General features: G+C 38.9%; 1 protein-coding gene across 24 annotated transcripts in view; it reads right to left on the bottom strand.

The window, feature by feature from the left end:
* svila (supervillin a) overlaps positions 1 to 13866 on the bottom strand; it is a 117773-nt gene that overhangs the window by 39614 nt on the left and 64293 nt on the right. For 16 of the 24 annotated variants that reach the window (XM_084747139.1, XM_084747137.1, XM_084747123.1 and 13 more), the window contains 7 exons: positions 13281 to 13448; positions 11512 to 11546; positions 7849 to 7913; positions 7150 to 7286; positions 5462 to 5557; positions 3037 to 3352; positions 1236 to 1301 (listed from right to left, as the gene is read on the bottom strand). In XM_084747139.1, the coding sequence (XP_084603265.1) occupies positions 1236 to 1301; positions 3037 to 3352; positions 5462 to 5557; positions 7150 to 7286; positions 7849 to 7913; positions 11512 to 11546; positions 13281 to 13448 (883 nt within the window). The remainder of the gene's footprint in view (positions 1 to 1235; positions 1302 to 3036; positions 3353 to 5461; positions 5558 to 7149; positions 7287 to 7848; positions 7914 to 11511; positions 11547 to 13280; positions 13449 to 13866) is intronic. The other 8 variants (XM_084747132.1, XM_084747141.1, XM_084747125.1 and 5 more) reach the window with 5 other exon arrangements.

Here is a 13866-nt window from a genome sequence, read left to right on the forward strand (position 1 = left end):
AGGTTGAATAGCCAAGAGTTTGATCTTTTAAAATATACAAAATTACCAGAGTACACAAGTACTGAATTCGGTCCCTACCCCTTACTTAAAATGTAATCAATTTATCAGGAACACTTACACATTGTCTTTGTGCCAATGCTGGAAAGAAGTAGCTCCAACTGCTGCAGCTGTAAGTTTTCTTTGTGAAATTAAGTACTGACTTTTCAAACTGGGAAAATGCAGCAGAAAATTTAATTTGTTGGTAATGTTTGTCAGTCTGATTGAAGAGTGGGTGGTTCAACTTAATATTTTGAGTCTACTGAACATATATATATCAAGTTATTTGACTAGAAATGTTTGTTTTGAATAACTGCAAACTTACCTCAACATCTCCTTTCAAGTTAAGTCAACTTAAAAAACTTACGACAGGTTGGACTTTTTTTTAAAGGGCAAGCAAATAGTTTAATTTTACAGCATGCAAAAGCACTATTATGAAATTATGTTATTAAACTCAATCAGGAGTTAACAATCTAACTGAGTTATGTCTGGTGTCTATTAGGAAAATGGTCAAAGTCAGTAAACAAGGGCAAAACCTGCCTCTAAAGAGAGGTCAAAATTTTCAAATTCAGTCAACTTAAAATTTTAAAGTAGTTTAAATGTTTAGAAGCAACTTTAAGTCAAACCAAACAGTTTATATTTTCATCAAAAACATGCCAACTAACCTGACATTTCTGCTGACTATTAAATGAGAAGCAACAGTAAACATCCATGGAAACTACAAAACCGCTGAGAAAAATTCTTGCAAAATCGTTTATGCAAATAGAGCCCTTTAACTCGTTTCAGTTTTCTCTCCGTTTCAAACGAGACGATGATAAATAGCAGCTTTCAGTCCGTGTGGTGATGAAGGAGAGTTGAAGTGCTTTTGTTCTCCTCCCCTTCAACCCAGAGGCATCTTTCAAGCCCACGGCCCTGCTGAAATCCGGCCAACAGCATCACCATCCACACACCACACAGCCTCCTTATCGACACAGCGGCGTGATGAGACCTGAGTCAGAGCCTGCTCAGAAGCCGGGCCATGCGCTGCACATTCAGAATGAAATCACACAACATGGATGTGATGAGCCGAATATGAGATGCCATACAGCACGTGTGGTTCACAGAAATGTGCAGTGCTCTCATTTCTGAGAAGCTCCAGTCGTGTCAGCCTCCGTCACTGTCACAGGCAAATGCATGGTGCTTGTTCAGAGGAGGCTTACTTGTAGGTGCTCTGCTGGACTGTCACAGAGCTCCTGTTCATCCCTCATGTCTATGTCTGAAGACTCCTGGGGCAGAAACACGTACATGCTACAACGCATGATCCACGTATGTATCATGACATTAAGGACGAGGGATTCCTTTGCTGTTGCTCTGACTTTTCTCAATCTTTTCCATTTAGAGTTTGTCCATGGATTTTTTTCCTTTCCTTTCCTTTTACAATTCAAAGCACAGAGGTGTCGTACTGTATGGACTGTAAAGCCCTCTTAAAATATACGTGGGTTTGAGGTGTCACAAGGAGTTAAGTATTTCTCTTCTGGGGTGATTATCTCCTAAAATATCTAAAGCTTTGTATGGCATTCTCACAGTGATAAGACATTTTTTGTTAGTGACCAAGATATAGAGTGGAGTCCTTCAGCCACGAGTAGCTGTCAGGTAACCAGGTGTAACAGGTAAAATTTTAAATTATTTATATAGACATATGGGTACGGGCAAAAATGAACTAATTGCATGTGGGCCACAGGTGAGAACAATAATATCACAAAGGAAGCAGGATTTATTTTATCATGAAAATGTATGACACAAAATGTTTGATCCCACATCCTGCTAAAAAATGGGACTTCAGATCTGACAGTGACATAGGTAAGCTGAGAGCTTAAAGGAATGACATAGGCAAAAATAACCAGTGGAGTATAACAAATTTACATTATGGAAGGCCAAGTTGGACATTTGGAAGAAATTTGGTGCGATCAGAGACCGTCAAAAATATGTTGTCATAGGGTTTGCTGGTGGAAAAAAGTGGCAAAAAGACCGCTGAAGGAGCACGGGTGCTGGACCAATAAGAACACAAGTGAGCGACTGTGTGTTTGTGTGTGTGTGTGTGTGTGTGTGTGTGTGTGTGTGTTGAACCCAGGAGCCGGTCGGGTCGTGGACTTCTATTAACAGGTATGGGTTTGCAAAACTGGACCTGTGCAGGGCTCTGATATACAGAAGCTCCCCAACTTTTCTATTTTGGTTTGTGCACAACACTATGAAGGTCATGTCTATAATGCATTATTACCATACTCATAAGTCACAATAATGTATTTATAAGGCTTTTTAAAACTCATATAATAATATATTTTTATATAATCATGCATGACAACTTTTAACAATGTTTTTTAAGTATTATAAGTGGTGGATATAATCTATTTTAAGTTCAGCATTCATAATACTTTATTGCTCCATGCCAAAGTGTCAGCAGTGTTTAAGAAGAATCGGAGTCCTGGGTTACACAGCACATTACCGCTACCACACAGTTATGAAGACACAGAGAAAGTTTTGGAAATGGAATAATGTCAATTGACATTATTAAACACCAATAACACACTACAGAAGGACTTTGCAAGATTTAAGTAAAGTGACACTGTACAAAGCTGTATTAGCAATTGTATGATACTATGTCACAATTATGAGGTCTTATGAGTATTGAGAATTTGCTGGCTGCAAATAAAGAGCAAGAAAAAAATAATTTACAATAAACATTTATAAAGAGGTTCAAAAAGCCAAATAAATGCATTACAAAGTCTTGTGTGTGTGCTTGTAATGCATTATAGACATGATCTTCATAGAGAGTGCTGAAGAAATGCCTCTGCTTTCTAAAACTTTACAAATTATGGGAGCAGGGATATGATATCATCAGAATAAAGGTAAAGAGTTAGAATCACTTAGTTTAAGGACAAACAGTTTAGTTTAGTTTAAGGACAAACAGAAAGACAGAGTTATTCTGCAGGATAAATGACAATGATGCTGCTCCTCCCCTACCTGCTCCATGTCTCCCAGTGTGATGGGTTGTGTCTGGTAGCGAGTGTTGTTCCTGCGCTGGCGTGTGTCCCCTCTGGTGCGGGTGACCCTGGTGGGAGGCTGAGCCAGTTTGTTGAACAGTGCCATCTTTTCTGCCAGGCTGAGGGTGCACAGGTCAGGCTCCTCCTGACTCTGGTTCTGACTCTGAGTCTGGTGTATGGGCTCCATCGCAGACACCGGCTTAGAGGCGTCCTGGGTTTCCTGCACCTGCCGGGCCTCCCGCGCCTGCTCCCGGGCGGCAGCTGCGGCTGCGCTCTGCTGCGAGGATGCCTGCAGTCTGAGGGGAAGATGACACCCGAGAGACAAACAGGTGGGACAAAGGGAGACTTCTGGTAAGCATGGGGGAGCTCGTGCAAGCTAGCAAGTGGCATGCTACATGACAGGCAGCACTGTGGAGCATCAGATGGCTATGACATCCAGTAAAAGGTTTAACACGGAGCTGAAAACAGCTTGTTACACACACACAGTGAGTCATGCCCACCACAAACCAAACTATGAAACCCTTGATGATAACCATCATTTATAAATAGTAAATTGATAGTTAATTAAACTTGTTGGTAACACTTTATTACAGTGTTGGTGATAAGCCTTAATTAATGTAATAAGGCCCTTATAAGATGTTCATTAACGTTAATGTGTTAAGACCATATAAGCATCATGAATATGTTTGTTGTTAGATTACAAGACATTCATAAGCATGTATAAGAACATTTAGAAATTTATAGAGTGCTAAAGAATATTAATAAAATCAATAAATGAGTTTCTGATAATTGTTTAGAAAAGCATTACAAATTTATTGAGTTGAACTAACTACTACTACTTTATAATGCAGTTATTAACAGTTACCCATACACTTTTTAACAGTTAACTATGTTTTTTGAGGATACCAGATTTAAAGTGTGAACAGTGTTTATTCAGGTTAATAAATCCTTTATTGTGTACCTCTTAACAGTGAACAGAGTAAGCAGGAATGATGGCCTAGGCTGGTCCTATGGTAAAGACTAGATCATCATTTCTTCTTACTCTGTTAACTGTTAATGAGTGTATAATAAAAGCTTCATTAATCTGAATAAGCACTGTTCACACTTTAGATCCACTACCTCCAAGTAGTTAGCTGTTAATAACTGCAAAGTTAACTGTTAATAAGTTCATAAAAAAAGCTGTAGAAAACTTGATGAAGCAACAACAAAAGCTTAGTAAAGTGTTAATGACATTATCGGTGAGTTGGTTAAACACAATACATGTGTTTGGATTATAAATAATTATAAGAAACTTATTAATGTTCTTAAGTAGTCAAACTGTAAACAGGTTTCTTATTGCTTATAAATGTCTTATAAGCTTACAAATGTGTTTATAATGCTATTATTAACACTTATATGTCTTATTAATACAGTTAATAAGAATCTAATAAGGGCCTAATTGCCTATTAAATAACACTTACTTAAAGCCACTTAATATATTATAAACATGAGTTACAACTTTAGAATCATCCAAATATTTTTTATAGACGTGCTGCATAAAATAAGTGTGCAAAGTCAGGGAAATCAGAGACTTTCAAAATAAATGCACAAGAACTACTTTAGAAGGTTTAGGCAACAAAAACTACTTGGATAGGTTTAGGAATAGATCATGCTTTGGGCTAAAATAAGTATGTAACTTACATGAATTCATGTGCGTAATGCAACATATGTAAGCTACACTTGTGTGGTATTATAATCATCAGTTGCAACTTTATCCAATTAATTTTTGGGGGCTGTTTACAAACTAATTATTGACCATTAATAAAGTCTGCTCTATCTCTCTAGTAATGACTTCTTAAACATTTACAAATCATTTCAAAAACATTAACAAATACATAAAATATGGTATAAATAAGTTATGTAGTGTGCAACAATCAACTGTTAGTTTACCTTTTTGTCCAGAATGTAATTGTGACTGTCTCTTATAAGCGATAAAATATATAATTTATAAATGAATTATTTTATTATAAAACCTAATAATAAAATAAAACAAATTATAGAATTACTAATAATTAATGGCCATAAATTATTATTTAATTGTTTGTTAACAGTGAAATAACCATTAACAATAGTTACCATTTATTAATAGTGGTTATTATAAAGTGCTACCAAATGCTGATATTAAGAAAAATCCCACTGGTCTTCTTCATCCCTTGGTAATTCATTCATGTACTTTTGTCCAGTCACACAAGAGGGCACCAAAACTCAAAAAGACACATCCTGAAGGTTAAAACCCACTTGTGAGAATACCACTCTGAACAGAAGGCTATGTCGTGGTCAACGAGCAGCATTCAGTAAAGATCAGTCATGTTAGTCACACACTGGAGGTCGGCACTGAGGGAGCATTCAGCATCTGTGCCTTGTACCTGTATGGTGGGACAGTGCTGCAAACTAGGGTGGGGCTGGGGACGCGCGCTACAGCAGTGTGAGCGGTCACTGTGTGTGGCACGTGAGAGGGGACGCTACAGTGGCGGAGGACGGGGACAAAGTCACAGAGAGAGAGACAGAAAGAGAGGTGACAGAGAAAACACACAGGTGACAGAAAGGAATGAACCACATGATTTCTAGGTAATTAAGAAAAAAAATGAGGACTACAGGCTAAAGGAGGGGAATATAAAGAGGACTGGAGTTCAGAAAGGTGTTCAGAGAGATGGATAAGGCTTTAACCAAAATTTCATTTCAGATAAAAAATGAGACTTTGAATCACATCCAGAGCAGAAAACCGTGATGGATTAGATATCAGGTTGTCAACAGAGGAGGTTGGCGCTGCATCATAAACCACGAGGATAGGAGTTTCAACTATTGAAAAAGGCAGGTTCAGCCAAATCACAAAAATAAAACATAGCCTACTGTCTTACTCACTCCAGCTGAACTCTAGCCATGCAGATAGTTTAATTTTACAGAGAAATCCATTTCTGACATTTCTGCTTCCATCCTAATACAATTGAAATGGATGGATTTTTGTTGACTCACTGCATTGGAAAGTTACATTAAAAAGTCAGCAACTTGTCTTTCCAGAATCAGTGTCTTCTGCCACTCTGGTTAATCCACAGAATCCAATGTTTATAGTCAACAGACTTTCTGTTTCTGTGGTTAAGTTAGAAAGCTGTTTAAACTGAGGACTGTGGATAATCCAGTAATAATCCATGGGAACACTGTTTCCTACAAGACATGTTTTTCTACATTTTCAGTTATTTTCAATACTGTGCGTTCCACAAACCAAATCAAGTTCACCTCTGCTGTACTGGGGTGGAGGTGGAAATCTTAAATCTCTGAAAATGTGGCTGTATACCTGGTATTTTATGTGAACTAACCCTTTAAAAGTGTGCTTGATTTGAAGGAGTAGTTTGCCATACCATTCACTTTCCTCGTAAGATCTAAATGAAAAGATTGACACCACTCATGTCTGAGTGCTAAATATGAAGCTCGCTACCTTAAAAGTTAGCTTAGCTTAGCATAAAGCCTGGAAGCAAGGGACAAGAGCTAGCCTGGCTCTTTCTTAAATTCGAAAATATGTCTTTGAGTACCCATAAAACTCACAAAGACACACTGTGTCTTGTCTGTTTCATTTTTACACAACAAGAAAGGTAAAAATGACGTGGAGTTGCACACTGTCACAATTTCTTGGCAAGCAGCAGTCAGGAACAGTGAGTGGTCTCTTTTTATGCCAAGCTAAGATAAACCACTCTATAGTTGTCATGATGCCAGAGTTTTAAACTTTGGTACAAAACAAGTATTAAGACATGATATTCAATACCTCTTTTGATACCACAACCAAAAGGAGAACAAAAGCCCTCGGCTGGTGCAGAAAAACACTATCAGGTTGAACTGAACTGATCTTGAAGGCCCAGAATGAGCACTTAGATCATTTTTTTAAAGCTTTGGTACTTTTGATACTATAATTAAAGGATACAACCTTAATCCTCTATTTGATCTGACTCCATACTTGCTCACAGACCTCAAAGTGGTACTGATTTTCTCATCTACCTCAAAAAAAGATGTCAAACTATTCCCTCAACGTCAGCATTAAATGAAGTAACCTGCAACAACTTACGTGGCAGCGATGACGACTTCCTCTGTGGTGACTGGCTGAGTTCGGGATCTGTCTTGTGTCCGTCTCAGTCTCCTGTCCACCGCCGCGTTCCTGGACCGCACTTTAGGGACTCCGCCATCGATGCTCTTCTCCAGCTCCTGGATGGAAACGTTGGGACGAACATGGAAAATCATAAGAAATCAGAGGAATATTTCAACTCAACTTAGCTCGAGTAGGAGACGTTCACTCGGTTGTTATGAGGTTGGGTTACAAGTCAAAGACTGATGAAACACAGACGTTAACAGGAGAATATTTGCACTGAGTGACGGGGGTTTGATGACTGAATTGGCTACTGGAGTAGTGAAATTAGCATGACAGAGATTAAAGACAGATAATTGAGTAAATTAAGATCAAATCTACAGTATTATAAAAGCTATTTGGAAATTAAAGCATGTACTGACTTGAGCTTAAGCAACTAAGACTACAGGGCCTGTTTGAGGTCAGATTTCACAGATGTGGAGTGAAATGTGCTCCATTAAAATGCTTGTTCCGGTGGAATTCCTGCGCTGCAACCAAATCATGAGTATTTCCAAGTTTTCATCTCTAAATCCTCACAGGAATGAGGGAGAGGAAAAAAAATCAGTGTCAGTGTTTGTGTCCTTGATTGGAAGCACATTTCCGCAGAAACGAGAAAGCAAACAGACGATGGTTGAAGCTCACCCTGAAGAGAGAGCGCTTGGCCGCTACGCTCAGCTTGGCCCGCTCGTCGAGCTTCTCTTCATCAGCTGCGGAGACAAAGGCAGAGGGGGAAGAAGACATTAGAAACTTTGGATGTTGTCTCCTTAAAAATGATGGTCTGAATGATCTTCATTACCAAGCAGTGTCTCAGTGGTGGGTGAGTCATTAGAAACTCATGTTGACCAAGTAAACATGGGTCAAACTTACAAGACTTGTTTTAAATTCTGTCTACACTATTGGTCTAAATTCTTGGAGAAATGTGTCTAAAATTATGTACAAAACATCTGGAATATTTCATTTTGATGGCATAGTGCAACTATAATTATGATACAATGTCCCCTGTGGTTCTGAAGGCAAGTGTAAATAGTATAATATGACTATTTACACCTATTTTCTTTTAAGTTTTAACTGTGTAATCCTCTTTGGGGGAAACTTTTTACTAATATATGACAGGAAATTCACTGTTGAGCTACAAAACTCCTCCAAGGTTCAACAATTCATTGTGATAAAAGAAGACTTTCTCTTTTCTAAGCAACAAAGTCCATAAGTGGAATGCATATCAAATCCATTGATCACCATCATCATGTTTACCTTCATCATTATACAGCACCATCTGGTTTTACAGCTGGGAGCAAAGATAGACCACATAAACCTGTGACTGGCGTCATCGGGGAGGCTATGCAGAGCTAGACAGGTGTGAGAGGCACGGCTGCGCGCACACACTCACACACACGCTCGCTCTGCAAGACATATGACATGACATCACCAAACAACTATTCCTTTTGACTGACGCCGCTGCTCTGAGCTCTGCTCCCTCTAATTCTGTCTGTACAGAAAGCGTCCCGGCTGAGTGTGCGCTTATAAGAAGCAGATGAGCTGCTGTGCTGTTATGCTACTGTGAGCACCAGTAACGACTCTATAAACTCCGCTTCAAAATGTTGGGCTTTGCTTTAAAAAAAAACAAAAAAAACAAAAGCTTAAAAAGGGAGATTTGAGTCACTTGTTCTCCACCCTCGTGTCTATTTTTGTAGCTCTGATATAAAGTCACATTTTATCCATTTGTGGTTGGGTGTAACTGTGAGGCTCCAGATAATAATGGCAATCATGTTGTTTTCATTGGCACTTTATATACATGGACTAGACACTGTCACATGACTAATTTGATTACTTTAGACTCGACTTGAAAAAAAAACAAAAGATATTTGCAACTCGACTTGGACTCTCACACCAACGACTTGTGACCTTTTGACTTGAAAATACTTGACACCCTCTCCCAAGCCCACAGATTAAAAAGTATGTCACTTAGAAAGTGCCATGAATCAATGACCACTTTAGTTTTGTAAGAGGTGACTTGAATTTATGTATAAATACATGTTTATAGAGATTAGCCTCTATTTCCATTCTCTCAAATTGCTAATCAGGCTGTAAACAGTGAGCGACGTACAGAAAAGTCTTGGCCTGGACACCCTGGCTACACAGGAAGCCCCGAAACATTGGTTGTTGCCCCCAGAGGCTAAACCATTTTCAGATGATAAGTGATGGGTTGCCAGATTGACGCTTAGCCAATGTTAGCTTAACATCCAAGTGACTTTGTAAACATCAATTCTTGAGAACTGGGACCAAAAAAGAAAAACAAAAAGAACTTTTAAAATTATTCATACCGACACTCTAATTCCAACGGTTTGGTGAAAATTTATTTAAGGATTTATGTGTATGAAAAATAAACACATAAACGCCCTTGTCCCAGAGAAGAGTTCACAACTTCAAACAATTTAACAACGTATTAAAAGCCTTCAAAATCTAAACTAACAATATCCACTGGTAACAAAGTTATTAAAATCTACTATTATTGTGTTTGTTTTAAAAATCATTCATTCATTCATCCCATTCATGAAAATGTTGGCCCTTTAAAGTTATGTCTCAGATTTCCAGCAACTCTGTCAGATTTTTACAAAAACATGATTTAATCAGGCATAAAGAGGGTTAGCTATACCCTAAGGACCCCTGTCTCCCTTCCTGGTTTAAAAAAGAAAGGAATACTGCTCAAGCACTGCTAAACTTTCTATTTTTAGACAAATTCATTAAGCTATGTTGTTAGTGGATGTGTCTCAACCATAACATGTGAACTCCATAGCCCTTCTTGATCAAAGCTAAGTAAGAATTATGGTATAAAAATGTTTATTTTGATTAACATCTGATTAACATTAAGAGTTCTCTGAGCAGCTTTAAAAAAAAAGGCTACTCATTATGACTATGCTGTGAAATGAAAAAAAATTAACATTCCATCAGATTTTCCATCCGATAGCATTTGACATCTAGGTTTGCACATTACAAGGTTTAATAGCCAAAAGTTTGATCTTATTTTCCAACATAATTGAAGAGAAAAAGTAGAAACGTCTGCCTTCTCATCAGACATCTGTAGAGCTGACATCTCCAAAACTCTCCAACTCACACCAAAACTATCTAGATGGATAAACAGCACTATCAGCCAGGGGAAAAATAGATATTTTTGATTTTGGGGTGAAATGTCCCTTTAAGGGGTTAAAGGGGACCTCCACAGATTTTACACTTAACATCATGGAGAGTACTACCGGCCAATGAAAACAGGTCAATAATGCCATCTGTGACTCTGAATGAGCTTTGACAAGTGTGAGAAATTGACCCGGATGATGTAATAGTGATGTCATCAGGGTTATCTTGACTTGACTTGACTTTTTTTTTTTTTATTATTATTATCAGAAAATCTGTTATAAATAAGAGGAGAGGCAGTTTAATGATGTGGTCATTACCAAAAATTATGGTCAAAGTAAACATTTATCAACAACAAATGACCGCTAACTTTATACTAAATCAAGAGACAACAGACTAAACACACCAAAAGACACTCTTCAGCCAAAGGGGAGGAAGGTTATTTCCCCCAAAGTACTTAACAAAACACAGAGAAGACACAACGTAGACACACAAAAAACCCTGTCCCTCTGAGAAGGGAGTGCACTGGCCAAACGTGGCCCACACTAGCCACATGCTATCACATAGACTGCCACACAGATTGAAATCTGCACAATGGCCCGCTGGCCCCGTCTTGCTGCTCCCTTCCCGCTTTTAAGCGCCAGGTCCGATTAGTGATTGACCGCAGCTGCTGCCAATCACTGCAGCTGCAAGGCGGACCTGAACACAGCAGGTACAGTAAGAACTACACACTGGCACATAACACTTACCCTTTAAAGAGCCTAAATATAGTGGGAATGTTTGCTTTTGGTTGCAAAGCCAAAATTGCACCATGAAATTAAACACAACTACATGATCCATGAGCCACAAACAACACCAGGTCACTTTTTACTGCTGTAATGTGCCTTCAAACATTATGCAACCCAGTCAAGCAATGTCATTGGTCAAACACATAATAAAGCCATGCTGATAATTCCACTAAAGCTAGTCATGCTTAATCAATTACTCCACCAACGCTTGTGTACAGAAGCTACAGCCTCTCATGAGCTTTACTTGATGTACATACATGTGTTTGTAGAAAATAGTGCAATAAATCCTCAGTGTCTACAACTAAGTTCAGAAGCAAATATACTTGCATCCCAACCTTCAAAATCTTCAATCTTCAAAAAGACAATCATGGGGAAAAAAAAGGCTTACCTTCAGTGGAAGCGAGATCTGAACTCACACAGGACCTTCAAAAGTGCAAAAAGAAAAAAGAAAATTAGCAAAAGGCTAGTAGCATCCATGCAACGACGCACAGTTCGGTGTTATTAACGGGTAGTGAGTAGTTGGAGACAGGACAGAGAAAGCTGGTCACAGAGGAGGTGAGTAGATGCAGTCGTTTCTGGTATGCTGGTTATGTGACGGCGAGTGTTAGGAGCAGAAATGAAAAAATGGGAAACAGTCTGGTAAAGCAGACTAAGCTGTAGAATTAGACGGCATTACAGAAGTCCGTTCAGTTCCATGGTCTTTGGGGAGTGATTACCAACAAAGGCCAATTCATGCTTCCCTGTTATGGTCACATGTGATGACCACTGCCAAGGCCCAATCAGAGGGACCTTTGGCCTTTAAGCTTCCCTGTTTGCTAATGTTGTTAGAGTGAGGGGTAAATCAAGGAGAAACTGAGTGTGTGCATGTCTGTGCGTGTGTGTCTGTGTTAAACTATGATCCAGCTTATGAAATGAATCTGATTTTGGACTTACTACATATTACAGAATTATTTACTGTACGCTAAACAAGATATTCACAGAGCGGCCATATTCCTCTGATGTCACGCTCAGGGTGGGAAGCTAAAATGTCGTACTGCTGTGCTCCAGGTTTAAAGTCATGTAACAGTCATTTGGAAATTAGGACAAGGCTTTTAACACATTTTTTAATTAAAGTTGTGGATTTTTTTCTGGGACAAGGGGGTTTTCTGGCACAGAACAAGTTTAGGAAAAAAAAGCAAACCAAAACATGTTATAAATTACAGAAATTCCATACATATAAATCCTTAAAGAAAAAATTTTCTCCCCAAAATTTGAATGAAAGTGATCATTTGGTCAGACATAATTTGCCCCGATTCTTAAGGACGGGGGATAAACATAGGGAATCTGACAAATTGCTATCATTTATGTGTGTCCCAGTTGATCAGCACCTAATGGACAGTGAAAATCCAGAGGGACATCAGGCCATATTTCAAGGTTAAACAACAATTTTGATACTGTATTAGCTTCCATGAGACAACAGCTAACATTAGCATTCATCTGCTACCTAGGTAACGTTACCAATATCATTACTGCCATGCAAAATACACAAGTGCTTGTAAAACACTTGTGTTGGATTTATCCAGAAATATGTGTTCAAGTGATCAAAATATCATGTAACATTACTGACTTGACCAGAACACAATACAACCAGTGTGTTTTACTTCTACTTAAATGAGTGTGTTCAATATCAGCGTTAGCCTTACTTATTGTATCATATAGCACTATCAAACAGTAACGTTAGCTAGGAAGTGGCTGAATGCTAATCTTAGCTACAGTAGCTAATGATAATTATAATTATCAAATGTTGTTTTAACTCCAAATATGGCCTGACGTTCCACAAAATTTTCACTGTCCATTGTCTTTTAAGTTGCTTGTCAATGGGGAAGTGATGAAATAATGTGCCAGATTGTCTATGTTTGTATGACTTGCAACCAAAAACACAACAGTAACATTTGAGCCTCCCACTTTGAGCGTGATGTCAGAGAAAAATGGCTGCCTTGTGAAAATGGTGACTGATTATCAGTATAGTGCAATAAAACCTGATTGGAATCAACATTTCAGTGCATAAAATATTACTAAAATCAACATTATATCATGATTTCTTTGACATGCATGATCATGTGTGATATTTCCCAGCATTCTTCACACTCAGCCATGCATTCGAGTCCACAGCAGTACCTATCAGTCTCCTGGCGCTCAGCAGAAGTGATGGGCTGCGTCCTAAACCTCTCTGAGGTCTTTCTACTCTCCCCGGGACAGATATACTGCCGGGGCCTGCGCCCCCTGTCCCTCTCCCCTCTCCATGGGGCCTCGTAGCCCGCGGGTGCCCTGTCCCCCTCAACCTCACTGGAAGGGGCCACCCAAGGAGAGGGAGCAACAGATAGAGTACCCAAAGGAAAGAGAAAATACAGCACGGTGAGGGAGAGATAGAGAGGGACTGGGAGCAAAAATGCAAATGCTTAAAAGCGGAGGTGTAGGTGTGAATATTCAGTCACACCCCTGGTTTTGAAAATCAAATATATGAGGAAGACCATGCATATTTATTAGCGATTAAAGGGATAGGTGGAATTATTTGAAGTAGGGTTGTATGAGGTACTTATCCATAGTCAGTGTATTACCTACAGTAGATAGCAGTCAGTACCAGGGGCCCCAGTACTAAAGCTAAGGAATCTACTGCTGTGGACAGGGTCAGCAACAAAACATGTTTAAATGTACACTATATTTAGAACATTTTCACTGCTTTACTTTGCCTTCAGACAGCCTT

Source organism: Lutjanus erythropterus, chromosome 21, assembly GCF_056507025.1.
Source record: "Lutjanus erythropterus isolate fLutEry1 chromosome 21, fLutEry1.hap2, whole genome shotgun sequence".
Taxonomy (NCBI): domain Eukaryota; kingdom Metazoa; phylum Chordata; class Actinopteri; order Lutjaniformes; family Lutjanidae; genus Lutjanus; species Lutjanus erythropterus.